Source organism: Adiantum capillus-veneris, chromosome 10 (assembly GCF_014529385.1).
Source record: "Adiantum capillus-veneris isolate H3 chromosome 10, ASM1452938v2, whole genome shotgun sequence".
Classification (NCBI taxonomy): Eukaryota; Viridiplantae; Streptophyta; class Polypodiopsida; order Polypodiales; family Pteridaceae; genus Adiantum; species Adiantum capillus-veneris.
Genome location: NC_140940.1, coordinates 17,370,299 through 17,384,641, shown reverse-complemented (window position 1 = coordinate 17,384,641; position 14,343 = coordinate 17,370,299). Strand labels below are relative to the sequence as shown.

The window sequence follows — 14,343 nt, the reverse complement described above, 5'->3', positions numbered from 1 at the left end:
GCCATATGTGCCTGTTGGTTGGAAAAACCAGCCATGCCAAAATTGCCCTGTGGCACCCCAAACTGTGCCACAAACTGGCCTTGCTTGCACTGAAACCCTTGCCGCATGCCAATATGAACATACATGGGGTTGGGCATCATGCCTTGCATACCCCCAAAGACCGTTCCTGGCATATATTGCTGGTTTCCAGGCGCATAAGCAGTCATGCTTTGAAACACTGATCCACCCCCGAAATACCCAAGATGTACCGTGGGTGGTGGAAGAACCCATTGCATAGCCTAGAAACTAGTCCCCTATCCATTTAATGCAACATTTGGAAAGGTGGTTGGGTGAACTGGTAAAGCCTGTGGAATAGGCGTCCCAACCACCTGTTCGTGGATAGAAGGAATTTGTTTGGGAGCTCCAACCGACTCCGCAACATGCGAGTGCTCCCTGCCGTGTTGAGACGCACAAGGGACTTGGGCTTGAGCCTCAACGGGCTCTTCTGCATGAGAAAGTTGCCTTGTGTGCTGTGACACTGGTGGCACTTGCAGAAACTCCATAAACCTAGGATTCCGCACCAACCGAGAAAACACATTTGCAGCAGCAACCAACGGTGTCCTAAATGCATCCTCTTCTAGCTGCCTAGTCATAAACCCTTGACCTTGTGGAGCATTCAAATCAACAAAGGTACAGATAGGGGTGGCCATGAACTTTCGCCACGCTCAAACACTGGAGGAGGAACATTCCGTTTGTCCTGTGAAGAGGAACCCTCTTCCTTGGCGTCATTTGTCCTATCAGCCATAGTGTAATTCCAAGTTTCCGTGCTCTCTGTCTTCGCCGCAAAGCAACCAAGGCTCACTCTTTAAGGAAAAAGTGATTCTGTCTCGGTGATGGAACCATGAAAACCGGCCTGTAGGGCGGTAGACTTTAGCTTTCACCCGATTCTTTACTTGAACTTTACAACACAGAGAAACTTCACGAATAAACTTGTGATTGGGAATAACACTTCAAACAAAGCACGGCTTGGCAGCTAGACTCCGGTAGAGTGCTTTCAAGCAGACAGTGACACCTTGTAGGCCTCAAAGAGTGGTGCCCTTGTCGGTTTTTCTTTATTCTTATTAAACTTGGGAGAAAACTCCTACCAGTTGTCCCGCTTACCGGGCTGAACATGGCCTACTGTAGCCCGATATCGGCAGCATAACCGGAGTAGGAGGCTTCACATACAAAATCCTCGTGCAAAAGTTGACTTTCCCGGCGAGCACTTTTCCAAACCTGGCAAGAATCTACAGCACGCTGAATTCTCTGTTTTCTGCCCTGAAAATGCACCAGAACTCTTGTATAGTGTTCCCCTCGCTTCCCTGAAGCTTTTGGGGATATTAGGGATCAATTAGGGCAAAAAATCTAAACCTGCAAAAACACACAGCAGGCTGTAATCTACTGTTTCGGGCTCCGTTTCGTGTGCCGGTCGCATCCGTAGCAAGCCCTCGAGCTCCCGCACCTGATGGCTACTCGCCCTTTGAATTGGACGAGATTTCTCACGAGAAATCTCTCCCAATTCACGTGTACCTGAGAAGGATTAGGAATTTATCTAATCTAGTACCTGTGCAAGAGGCCCTTGCCTCGGCAAGCGCGCATGCATCCACACAACTGAACATCTAGATGAAAAGCCCTCGAGCGGGGCATGACATTTCTATATTCAAAGGGGGGAGAGATGCATGATAGCGGAATCATCGTGCTACATAAGACAAGGGAGAAGGCAAGCTTTCCATCGAAGTTGTGATCACTGCACACCACTACTCACATACACTGCAGTTCACTTAATGAGCAAGAAGGTAGAAAAATCAGCCTCTTCTCTCGAATTTGGGTGCCCCCAGCTGATGTGGCTTGTAAAATGGCTCACAGGCCGCCAAGTGTCCAGTTTGCCTCTTATAAGTTGAATGACTTTGAACTGAGCCTGGACACCCTTTTATTGCTTGGATTTCAGTGTCGACTGGCCCAACCATCTCGTGGCGACCTGGCCTTCACTGCTGCTGGTGAAACTCTTAGCCATCGGGTGTTTCATAATGGCCATACAATGTCCGGCCATTTGTGACTTCAAAAAGAGGGTCCCAAAAATTAAATGAATATCAAGGGAAAGAAACCAACAACTAAGGTTAGTGGTTGCCACAACCGCGTGACAGAAATACCGAAAGGGGCGCCAATCTTTGGGGCCAATGCTTCTTGGCGCAGAACTCCACTGTGCCGTGTCCACTCTCTCTCTCTCTCTCTCTCTCTCTCTCTCTCTCTCTAGTGAAGTTCAGTGATTTTGAAATTTTTGTTTGTGTGTTCCTATTGATTTCTCGCTTGAAGTGTCCAAGTCTGTAACAATGGTATTAGAGCTTAGAAAGGGTCTTCTTCTATGGAGGATCCAATCCGTTCTGCATCACACACGGGTTCCAAAGGAGAATCTGACAAAGTTGTCACGAGGACGTGGCAACTGCTAACCTTAGTTGTTGGTTTCTTTCCGATGATTTTTATTTAATTTTTGGGACCCTCTTTTTGAAGTCACAAATGACCGGACATTGTATGGCCAGTGTGAAACGACCGACGGCCAAGAGTTTCACCTGCAGGCGGGAAGGCCTAGTTGCCATGAGTTGGTCGGGCCGATTGGCACTGGAATCCGAGTTGTAAAAGGGGGTCTAGGCTCAGTTCAAAGTATTTTAGGCTCCCTCGCTACACTTATAAGTTGGTGGGTACTAGGAAATTAACTCAAAAGAGGCAAACTGAACACACTAGAGCAAAAATGCCAAGCTAGCATGAAGAGGGGGCACCCAAATTGAGAGAGGAGGCTGATTTCTTCCTCATCGTGGCTTACAGTGAGTGTGTGCGTAGTTGGTGCAGGTGTTGAAGCTTTAATGGAAAGCTTGCCTTATCTATGTAGCGCGATGATTCCGCTCTCGCTACCTCTCTCTCCTTTTGAATACAGAATCGTGACGTACAGTTATGTGGGTTAATGCGCGTATGCCGAGGCAAGAACCTCTTGTCCAGGTATTGGATTAGCTAATTGCTAATCCCCCATAGATACATGCTAATTCGGAGAGATTTCTTGCGAGAAATCTGAGAGGGTAAGTGGCCCAACAGGTGCGAGAGTATGATGGCTCGCTACGGATGTGTTCGGCTCGTGAAATAGAGCCCAAAACAGGAAATTATAGCTTGCTGTGTAAATTTGTAGGTTTAGGGTTTTGACCCTAACGGATCCCTAATACCCCCTGGACGTCCGGGGAAGCAAGGGGATCGTTAAACAGGTCATCTTGCGCATTTTTGGGACAGAAAACAGAGAATTCAGTGTGCAGCAGATTCTCGCCAGGTTTTGTAACGTGTCCGTATGCACCGGGGAATCACTCAGTGTGTGGGGATTTAATCTGTGAAGCTTCCTAGTACAGTTATGTTACCGAAATCAGGCCAAAACAGGTCATTTTCAGCCCGGATTATGCGGGACAGCTCGGAGGAAATCGCAGTTTTATTCCCTCTTTGAATACAATAAAGAAATACCGAAAGAGGCGCCAGTCTTGGGCCAACAGGTTGTTGGCGTATGCTTGGAGCGCTCTAGCTTCTAAGCTGTGTGTGTTCGAAGTGTTAATTTTGGTTAGAGGTTTTATTTGGAAAGTTTCTCTGTGTCTTAAAGTCTAAAGTAAAGTTTCGGGAGAAAGCCAAAGTCTACCGCCCCACGGGCCGGTTTCACAGAGCAATCAATATTTTATTTATAAAAGAATCTGTGTCCGTGCTTCGGACTTAGCCACCTCCACCCTTAGTCCATCGCGCATCGGGCGCACTCCCGTCTTCATCGCTTTGTCTTAAGGGGCATAAGCCTTAAAGAACCCAAGATCACACATGGGTTCTCGTGGAGAATCTGACAAAGATAACACCTCTCAGGGGGGAGGCGAAGAAAAGTTGAAATCTGGCGCGGGAATTGAAGAAAAGAATGAAGAATTGGGCAAATTTTGGGTGGGGGGGGGAAGTTTACGAGAGTGGAGTACAAACGTCAATTGCAGGTTGACACGTGTGTGAAAAGATAATGAAGTACTCCCTGAACCCGAAACATGTAAAGTATTTGAAGACTTACCCAATGGATGAGATGCACGTGAGACGGCGAGAGGCCATTGATTCTTCTCTCATGTCAGAAAGAAAGCTGAAAGGATAGACAAGTGCAGAAAAATGGAAACTACACTCGCAAAAAGAGGTGGGTAGAGCTCTTGAGAAGAAGATGAACCAGATAATAAAAGGTTGAAGTACTCTCGGAAGAAGAGGAAATCGACGGATTTCCCCGGTTATTTGGGTCAGAAGTCGAGTTTCAAGGTGGCAAGCAGATCCAAGTAGCGTGCTCGTTTCGAGGATGACTCATATATTTTTTTTCATTTTCAAAGAGTTCTGACATTTCGTCGTCCTCTAGTTCTAGTGAGGATGAGAAAATATGGAAGAAGCGGAGAAAAGGCAAGAAAAGCAAGGAAAGCAGATCTTTGAAAAAGTCTAGAAGATATGGGAGGCCATCTAGCAGTTCAGAGGAGGAGAGCTCGTCCTTTTCTGACAGTGAAGATATGAGCAAGAAGACCAAGGAGTTGAAGGAAGACACCATCGACACCATTGATTGGATCATTTCGACTACAAGTTCAAACATTTACAAATCAAGTTGATTTCTACATTGTGGACCTGATGAAGCATAAAAACAAAGAATTGGTGTTGATCTGCGGTAATCAAGTTACTCAAGGAGCGACTACAGACTAAGAATCATGAATTGAAGAAAAGACACTATGAATCAAGGTTGATGATGAACTGAGAGTCCTTTTGTACAAATTTATGATTGTTAAGATTATGATTATGATTATGATCTTGGGTGTGTGCACACACCACAAGCAGGATCCAATGACCTTTTATAGGCATTGGCTAAAATCTTGGGTGAGTGATCAACATCCAAGCAAGATCCAATGACCTTTTACAGGCATTGGCTAAGATACTGGCCATAAAATAGATTTTCAGACGCACCCGAGGTGTATGCAACTAGCTTTTATGTGTGCACGGCATGGTTGAATGATTATTTGTGAGATTTTAAGGTGCATGAATGTTAGGAATGTGAACATAGACGATTGCTTTGATTTTAGAAGGCGGTATGTGACGGGTTGTAGGGTTAGGGTTTTTGCGTCGAGGTCATAGACGCATCATTGCAATGCGTTTGTTTGGCTTGCCTTAGACTCACTATCCCTAGGAAGGTGGTCCATGCCAATCTCTATGTCAAAGACGGAATCCACTGTGTTCTGACGAGTTTTCTCTATGTGGTATTTGCATATGAAAGTCATCTGTGTGATGAGGGGCCTTCGGGTCTTCGACTAACTTGATTGAGTTTTGCAGGAATTGACGGAGAGGCCTAAAACCTAGAAGAAGGAGCAACTAAGAAACCCAACTGAAAAAGATCTGTCGAGCGGCCCAAGTGACTAGGGGGGTTAGGGATTAATAAGCCGATTCCCTACCAACTTATGGAGCACTGGCCGAGGGGCCTAAAACCCAATTAACAAAAGCTTGAACTCTTGAGTAGGTTTCCGTATATCGTGCTGACCTGCCACATGGCACTGCAATATGGACTCCCGCGTTTGGCGTTGCTGATGTTGACGTGGCACAGCAATACAGATTCTTGCTTTTTCCGCCGGTTGATTATATCAGTCTTGAGTGCTAACTTTTTGGAGCAGTTACTTTTAGGATCAAGTTTTTTTAGGCCTGATGCTTCTGGGGCTCTGCTTATAGCCAGTGTTACTTGGGAACGCCCATGGGGGAGGGGGGGGTGGGACACCGGAAGGGCCTTCCAGGCCTTTGGCAATCGTTTTGGAACAGCCAGCCGTTCCGGACAAGCATTGATACCGGAACGGATGGCTCGGAACGACCAAATTTTCATTTTGGTTTTTAATCTTGTGTTTTAGATTTTTAGATTTTGGTTTTCTATATTTGTGAGTATTAGAGTCAACGGAGACTAATACTACTTTTTTTCAATCACACAAAGCTAAAAATTACATTATTTGGGTGTTTTAAATGCATCCCGTTCCGCGCCGTTCTCGTTCCGGGGACCCTTGCCTTTACCTCCGTTCCGCATGATCTCGTCATTGTTCTTGTTCCGCGTTCCGAGCAACTCTTCTTTTAGCATCCCATGTACTCTTTTTAAGTGTTCCGGGCCATTCTTTCAGGCATATGGACATAGAGTTGGAAGATCTGGATCCAACGGGAGTTGTACTCTTACAGATCAATAATAAAGAAATACCAAAAGGGGCACCAATCTTTGGGGCCAACGTGTCTTGGGTTGGAACTCAGTCGTGCCGTGTCGTCTTCTCTCTCTTTTATTAAATTGTTTTGAAGTGCTAAAGTGTTGCCAAGTGTGTAGTTTGTAATTATCTCTATGTTTCCATCCGTCCCTCTCTAGAAGTGATTACAGTGGTATTAGAGCAAATCAGTCCTACATGAACCTACAGATGGAAACTATGGAGTGGCATGAAGAAGAAACGAAAAGAGCAGTAGGAGAAGAAACAAGAGTTCGTTTTTGCCTTAAAAAGCTCTAGAAACATGCTTTTTGATGTTTTTCTTTGTTACATTCAACCGTTGAGAATTTGGATATGTAACAGACGTCAAAGTTGATCCTCTCGATCCGTTGTACGCATTGACACAAACGGATTTTGATTCTGACAGCTTTGGAAATTAGGATTTTTAGCAGCAAATTAAGGTTACTGTAGAAAATTTTTGCGTGTGTACATCTAATGTTTTCAGAAGCTCTTGCTATTTGTGTACGGATAACAGGTAATAGGAGCGAGGAACATGCATCTGAAAGCATTTCGGAGCGACAACGACCTAGGAACGAATTCAATAATTTCTCGATTTAATGATAAGAACCATGAATTTTGTTTTGTTTTATGAAATTTAAATAAATGATGAGGAATGATGAACGATGGAATGAGATTCTAGTGCATCAAGATTCCTATTTGGATGAGATGACTGGATAATGTTGTGTGCGCATCAAGAAGGATGAGATGGCTACATAGGGATCTAGGTGCATCAAGACTTCTGGAAGGATGAGATGGCTAGATTGAATGATTGAAACACAATGTTTTTTAGTGTGAACCAAGTGTGTCACTTGTGAACTGCATGTTTTGTGAATGGGTTCATAGAGTCGGTGTCTACTAAAGATTTTTTTTGATCTTCAGTTGTTTTGCTAGTGTGGTCGAGGACAATTACTTTTAAACAAGAGAGGGGTACGTGTCAAGTTAGTGATGAAGTCCTACCGAGTGGCCCAAAATTAATTATTGATTAGGGTTAATAGTCCTAACCCCCAACCAACTTACAAAAGTTAGAACCTTGGCTGAGGGTCCTAAACCATAAATAAAGCAGAGGCTTTAAGACTTGCTGCTTTTCATGTATTGCTTTTGGTTTTGGCCAAGGGTCTATAAATATGTAAGTAGGGGTCTCTATCTGGCATTCTACCGTGTGGAGAAGCAGAGGAGAGTCCCTCGAGTTGTACCTTGTGGAATTAATAATAAAGAATTACATAAATACGCACACCCTCGAGTCATCTCCATAGCTAGCTGAGAGAGGAGATACATTTGTGCTGGTATTCACGGATGTCAGCATCTTTTGATCTTTAGGACTTCACCATGGACATTTTACATACATCGCAGTACTCTTTAGATGCACCGTCCTTACTTTGATCAGATCTCAGATCATTCACCTTATTAGACAGAATATCATACAGCTTGATACTAGCAAAATATGGCTTGTACCTCTATAGGATCTAGATACCAAGATGTCTTTCTATAAAAAGCATCTGCTCCACACTAATGAGGATGGATTTATCATTTGCATGAAATATATGGGCCTCTCATGTAGGTTGAGTGTGCCCTTGGTCAGATACACACCTGCTCACAGGAGTTGTAAGATACACACTTCCTCACGGCTGTTACAGATAGAGGTTGGAAGATACAGGGAGTGCCTCCAGAGCAACAGACGTACCGGATATGTAGACGGGTCAGCACCAGTGAGTGAGGAGCATTTAATTTGCCACTGCCTGGCTTACCGTGAGCTTAAAGAACGTGTCCACTCTCTCGCTAGGGAGGGTTTTTGACCGCTCTCTAGAGTCATGGACTATCCAGGGTCCAGATCATAGATGCCATAGCTTGTACTTTCTTTAGATTGTTGACTCAGAGCAGTAATTTTGAGCAGTAGGCTAGTGCATAATGTCCTAGAAGAGTGGTAGATGGCAGAGAAGATAAGCGGACTAACAGGCATGGCTACTACACATTACATTCTCGCAGACATGGCTACACAGCTACATTGCTCCAGAGGCCTGAAGGCTGAGGTTTTGAGGGAAATATCAGAGGATCCAGGATATTGTTGCCAGAGAACAGGCTGGCCCCCTGCTTCTTTAAGCACCAACCAGTTTTGCCAATAACTTTTGGAACCCTTGGAAACCTGATGGTGAGTAATAGATATGTCATATACGCAGCAAAAAAGTGGAGTGATGGCAGAGAAGAGTGAGGATTAGGTGCAGAGGCTAAACAGGAAAAGAAGGAACGTAAGAGGGGGGCGCAAGGAGCGGACCAGGCATTGAAGGAAAAAGAGGGAAAGAGAGAGGAGGGTCAGGGCCCGGGGGGGGGGGGATGGATGGCGATGCAACGTGGTTTTATATAGTTTATTGAAGTGGACGAATACTTTTGCATATGGCCATATTCATGCACCATCCAAAATCAATGTGACCAATTCAAAGCCTCTCTGTTTGCATGGCTGTGTGTTTTTATTGTTTGTTGAAGGGAAAGTTGTGGCATAAGCCTATGGAATCATCCATCTTGCACTTGTTCAAGTCCTTTGTACGATCTAACTTGTTTGTGATCAGGTACCAAAATGTCATCATCATCATTATTGGATTTATAATCTTTGCGTTTGCCACAATTGGTGTTCTCCTCTGTATGGAAACACTTAGCGCTTTTCTGCATGCTTTACGTCTCCACTGGGTGGAGTTTCAGAACAAATTTTATGAAGGGGTTGGCTACAAGTTTAGTCCGTATTCATTTGCAACCATGGACGAGGAGGAATGATTGATACAGAGATCTGAGGAGGGGCCAGTTTATCGATGAGGGAGTGTACACAGCTTTTTATGTGTTGGCATTTCGCCAATTTTTGAAATAACTGCCCAGCATTGTAGAGGGCATCCGCCATAGTTCCAGCCCGGCCTCGTCGGGGAGATTTTTTTGCGATTAGCGTGGAGGACATGCCTGCTTCTTACAGAGTTGTATGATTGGCTGTGAAAATATGTGACAAAAGCATCTATTCTCCATTTCGTTGGGGTGCCAGTGCCCTAATGCATTGAATAAATGAAGTGCCACGATTTAGGGCTCCGCTGATGTATCTCTCATACACAAAAATCTTGTGCCACCTAATGCAGATGCATGCTTACATAAGATGTGTTGTTGAAGTATGAAGGTGGTGTCACAAAAAAAAGGGATTGTTTGTGGAGGGGTCTTTTGTCAGTGTGAACGAATAACAAAAGGAAAAAAAGGACGACCTACTGGTTAATGATGCATCAAATTTTTTAGCTAAGAACTTTTTTGATCTTGCTTCTAGCAAGAGATGCTGCAGCGAGCTTAAAACCAATGGAATTTTCTTCAGATGTAGTTGTGCTGATCGACAAATGGATTGAAAATTCTTGCAGAATGTAGTCAACATGGCTTGAGGTTGTTGCGGTGCAAACTGTAGTGGAGCATGAATGTCTGAAATGTATGTCCTTTTGTTTTCATTCTGTGATTTAGAGCAAGGCTCTCCAAGCATTGGCAAATCAACAACTTGTTTATATATATAATCTTAAAAGCTGGATATGGCGGAAATCTACTCAAATGTTGCAATGGACGTACACGGGGCTTAAAATGTTAGTATGTGGGAAATTTCTTACAAAAATAACATAATGGCTAGAAGGCCCGAAGGGTGAAGATATAGGGATTATCACAATAATTCTGTTCCTTTAGAGGATATTTGAAAACTTACTCTCTATCAAATTATATATCAATGATAGGATCTCGAGGTTCGCTCCAAAACAATGAAATATGTTCTTCATAGAAGCCTCTTCTTCTTCTATGTTTCAGTGATTGTCGTCTCTGCCATCCTCTTTCCTGCATGTACATATATAGTTTATTTTTATGCAATTTCCAGATGAGATGATCATTTTTGTTACAATAATGAAATTTCATCTTCTTTTTTCCCTCATCTCTAGATTTCTCAGGCCTATATTGATTGAAAAACAAACATCTCTGGGGCATGCCTATTACTTGCAAAGGCATTTGAGTAGCAACAATAATATTCTTTTTTCGTTACATAGTTGCAAACGTGTGTTCAATAGCACACTATTTATCCTTACTTTTTCATAATTTAGGCCACTTTGAAGAATACATAGAGAAAACATCAAACTTCACATCATCTGGTTTATGAGGAAAAAGTCAGCTAAGAATTTGACAAGGCATCAAGATGTGTCTCTAGAAGAAAACTATTAGGATTGACCTCACGAATGACAGCTAGCTACTCATTGAGGTCTTTAATCTTCACAAGGAGTATCTCCATATCACCCTCATTATGCATAACCTTTGACTCTAGCTCCTTACATGTGTAAGAAACTTTTGCTAAATTAGATCCTTCATATCCCATGCATGTTTTGCTTTCGTGATAGGCAAATGTGTGGAGTAATAGAATTCTTAATAGAAAACACAATGGAATTGCATGAAGAAGTGTATCTCTAGTGTCCTATTGTTCTTTCTTAGTAGTAGGGAAAAGAACTGTAACATTGAAACTGTTAGAACCTACATCATCATCCACAAAACTTGTATCCATTACCCGTTATTACATTATAACTGTTCAAAATGTTTCAAATTTTCCTAGCAAGGAGGAGATGTATCATGTATAGTCTCGCATAGAGTTAAAAAGGTTTTAAGTAGGACATTGATAACAACTGATAGGTTGCTTGACACCTATAATACACATTCAATGTTAATAAATCTGTTGTCTTGTTTATATAGATGCAAGTGAAGACTCTATCTTTACTTAGGATCTTTTGGGCTAAGCTGCTGTCCATCATTGTCAAACATGGCCTCTTTCACTTCAGAATAAATTGTTTTTGACTATCTTATGCATAAAACACTAAAATGATACCTCATTCTCACTATGATGTGTTGGAATTAGGGCTGCAGGAAAACACACATCGCTTGGAGAAGACGAAGGAAGCTCAAGGCACACAACAAAGATGTATTACTTAGTGTGCAGTGAAAAGATAGATAGCCCTAGAGTGACGGACGTATATACAATGCACGGGGGAAAAAACCTCCTAAAGAGGGAAAAAATGCCCCGACGGTCCTAAGTGTGTTCACACACATCACTACCACATGTATATGGGAAGAAATCCTCCCTGGAGTGATGCGGTGAATGAGAGCTGGCACATGAGTAAAGGGAAGTGCCATGCTCTGAGGACATGATGAGTCCACAAAGGGGAGTAAGCCCATAGCTTTGCAGAAAGCTTCAAACTTCTAACGAGACAATGCCTTTGTGAAAAGGTCTGCAAGGTTTTCCTGTCTTGGCACATAAGCCAAGTTGATCTCTCCTGCTGAGAGCCTCTTCTTGACGTAGTGGTAATGCAGCTCAATGTGCTTTGTGCGAGCATGAAAAAGTGGGTTCCTCGCAATTGCCAATGGGCTCTGATTGTCAATGTAGATAGTGTTGGCAGTGTCCTGTCCAACACCCAAATCAACCATAAGGCGTCTGAGCCATACACACTCAATCGTAGCTGTGAAGACTGCCCTCGACTCAGCCTCACAACTCAAAGTGGCCACCATAGGTTTCTTCTTGCTCAACCATGATATACATGAACTTCCAAGCATGAAACAAAAACGAGCCCAATCTGAGTCTGAAAAGCATGTAAGTTTGGCGGCAATGATTCCCCCTTGGGATAAAACAAGCCAAAGATGTAAAGTGCCACTCAAATAGCAGAAAACCTCCTGACAGCCTGCCAATGCTTAGACCTTGGGCTATGCATAAATCTACTGACCTTTTGAAGATTGCAAACTGAATATCCGGCCTCGTGTTGCATACATAAATGAGGCAGCCAACAACAGTTTGGTAAAGAGTGCAATCCTTAAGTCTAAACTTATATAGCAATTTCTCGATGTAACTTTTCTGACACAAGGCAATACCATCACACTGCTTAAACTGTATGCCCAAGCAATGATGCAACAGTCCCAAATCTTTCATCTTGAAAGTAGCATTCAAATCAGCCTTAAATTCAGCAATATGTGCCTCATTGGGACCAATGATCAACAAATCATTCACATAAAGAACAACAATGAGAAGTACATCGCGCTCACGCTTGACATACAATGTGCTTTCTGTTGGACTGTTACAAAAGCCCCGTTGGACCAAATGAGTGTCATCTTTCTCATACCAAGCCTGAGGAGATTGCTTCCCTTCTTACATCTGCACACTTTGTCCTCTTGTCCTTTCTTGACCAAACCGCGAGGTTGCATTACATAAACTTCCTCAAATATGTCAGCATTCAAGAAAGCAGTAAAAATGTTTGATGTACGTCCAAACCAAAATGAGCTGCCAATGAATATAGTAAACGAACAGTAGTCATACGACAAGTGGGAGATTTTTTTTTTCATAATCTATGCCTTTTTGTTGTGCATAGCCTTTTGCAACAAGTCCAGCCTTATGGCGATCAACCTCACCATCCGGCTTGCGTTTCAACTTATAAACCCACTTTGTACCAATGGCCTTTTTGCCAGGAGGCAAATAAAAAAAAGTCCATGTGTCATTTTCTATAAGTGCATCATATTTTGATTGCATGGTAGCCATCAAATTTTTTGAATTCTATGCTTCATCAAAAGACGAAGGTTCCTCAACATCATGTAAGCTAGACACAGCCAAAGCATAACAATCTGATGCATAAGAGGCATGGCAATAACCTGAACGAGTATGACTAGACAAAGTTGCATCCAATTTACTGTCACACAAAGTGTGCACCAGCCATTTTGGCATACCTCTAGCTTGCTCATTCTCAGTCCTTTCCTCATCAAGTACATCATGTATATCTGCATCAGTAAAATAAGCTGACCTGTAACATTTTCAGAACCCCCATAGGCTGTACATTTCCCTCATTGGAATTTACATTTGTACTTCCACCATTGAAAAGAGGCAACAAAGTGTCATAAATGTCATGTTAGCTTACATTACCATCTCTAGTACATGACAGCAAAGATCGAACAAAATCTTCCAAAAACACATCACGTGAGACCAAATTATGCTTTGTTTGCGGATGGTACAACCTGTAACCTTTTCTTTCAGCACTATAACTAGCAAAAATACATTTGACAGCCTTATCATCCAATTTTCTGCGCTGCGCTTGTGGCACTAAACCATAAGCCAAACAACCAAAAAGACGCATGTGCTCAATAGATGGCTTTCTATCATGCCATGCTTCATATGGAGTCATAAACTAAAATGCTTTCGTAGGACACCTGTTGAGTACATAAGTGGCATACATGAAAACCTCGAGCCAAAATGAATGTGGTAAAGCTTGACTTTTGACCATACATCTTTCCATTTCTGTAAGAGACCTGTTTTTCCTCTCAGCAACACCATTTTGCTGAGGCATATACGAAACTGTACATTGGTATTTTATCCCACGACTAGTCAGAAATGGATTAAATTCATGAGCCATATACTCCCCCCCCGATCGGAACAGAGGGTGTCCATAGTACATTTTGAGACATTTTCAGCCATAGCAATAAATTGATTGAAGCACATGAACACTTTGGACTTAGATTTCAAAAACAGATATACCCATGCATGCCTGGAGTAGTTATCAATAAAGTTACGAAGTACAAGTAATTTTTCAAGGACGGCGTTTGCATAGGTCCACAAACATCACTATGCACAAGTTGCAATCAGCATGTAGCACGATTTGACCCATCCTTTGAAAACTTAGCATGCTGCATTTTATCCAAAATACAGCCTTCAAAAACATGTTAGACAGATGCTTCAAGAGGCGGCAAAGAAGCAACCATACCTGATTTCTACAAACACAGCAAACTAGCGAAATTTAGATGCCCAAAACGTGCATGCCACAGTTTTGCATCTAAAACAGCCCTTGAATCTACAACTGCATTTGCAAAATTCTGCCCACACTTGTCATACAAAGTGAGCTTATACAATCCACGACACAAAAGGCCAGACGCAACAATTTCATCAAGAAAACTGAGATCATGAAAATTTGACTAAAAGTCCAAGTCTAGCAAGCGCAGATACAAACAAAAGATTCTTCTT

General features: G+C 42.7%; 1 protein-coding gene across 1 annotated transcript in view; it reads left to right on the top strand.

The window, feature by feature from the left end:
• The window catches only part of LOC147448505 (V-type proton ATPase subunit a3-like), a 69,669-nt gene extending 60,226 nt beyond the window's left edge, over window positions 1-9,443 (top strand). The window contains exon 18 of the mRNA XM_086521087.1: window positions 8,879-9,443. Within this exon, the coding sequence (XP_086377213.1) occupies window positions 8,879-9,080 (202 nt within the window). The 3' untranslated portion in view covers window positions 9,081-9,443. The remainder of the gene's footprint in view (window positions 1-8,878) is intronic.
• Window positions 9,444-14,343: the final 4,900 nt, after the last annotated feature.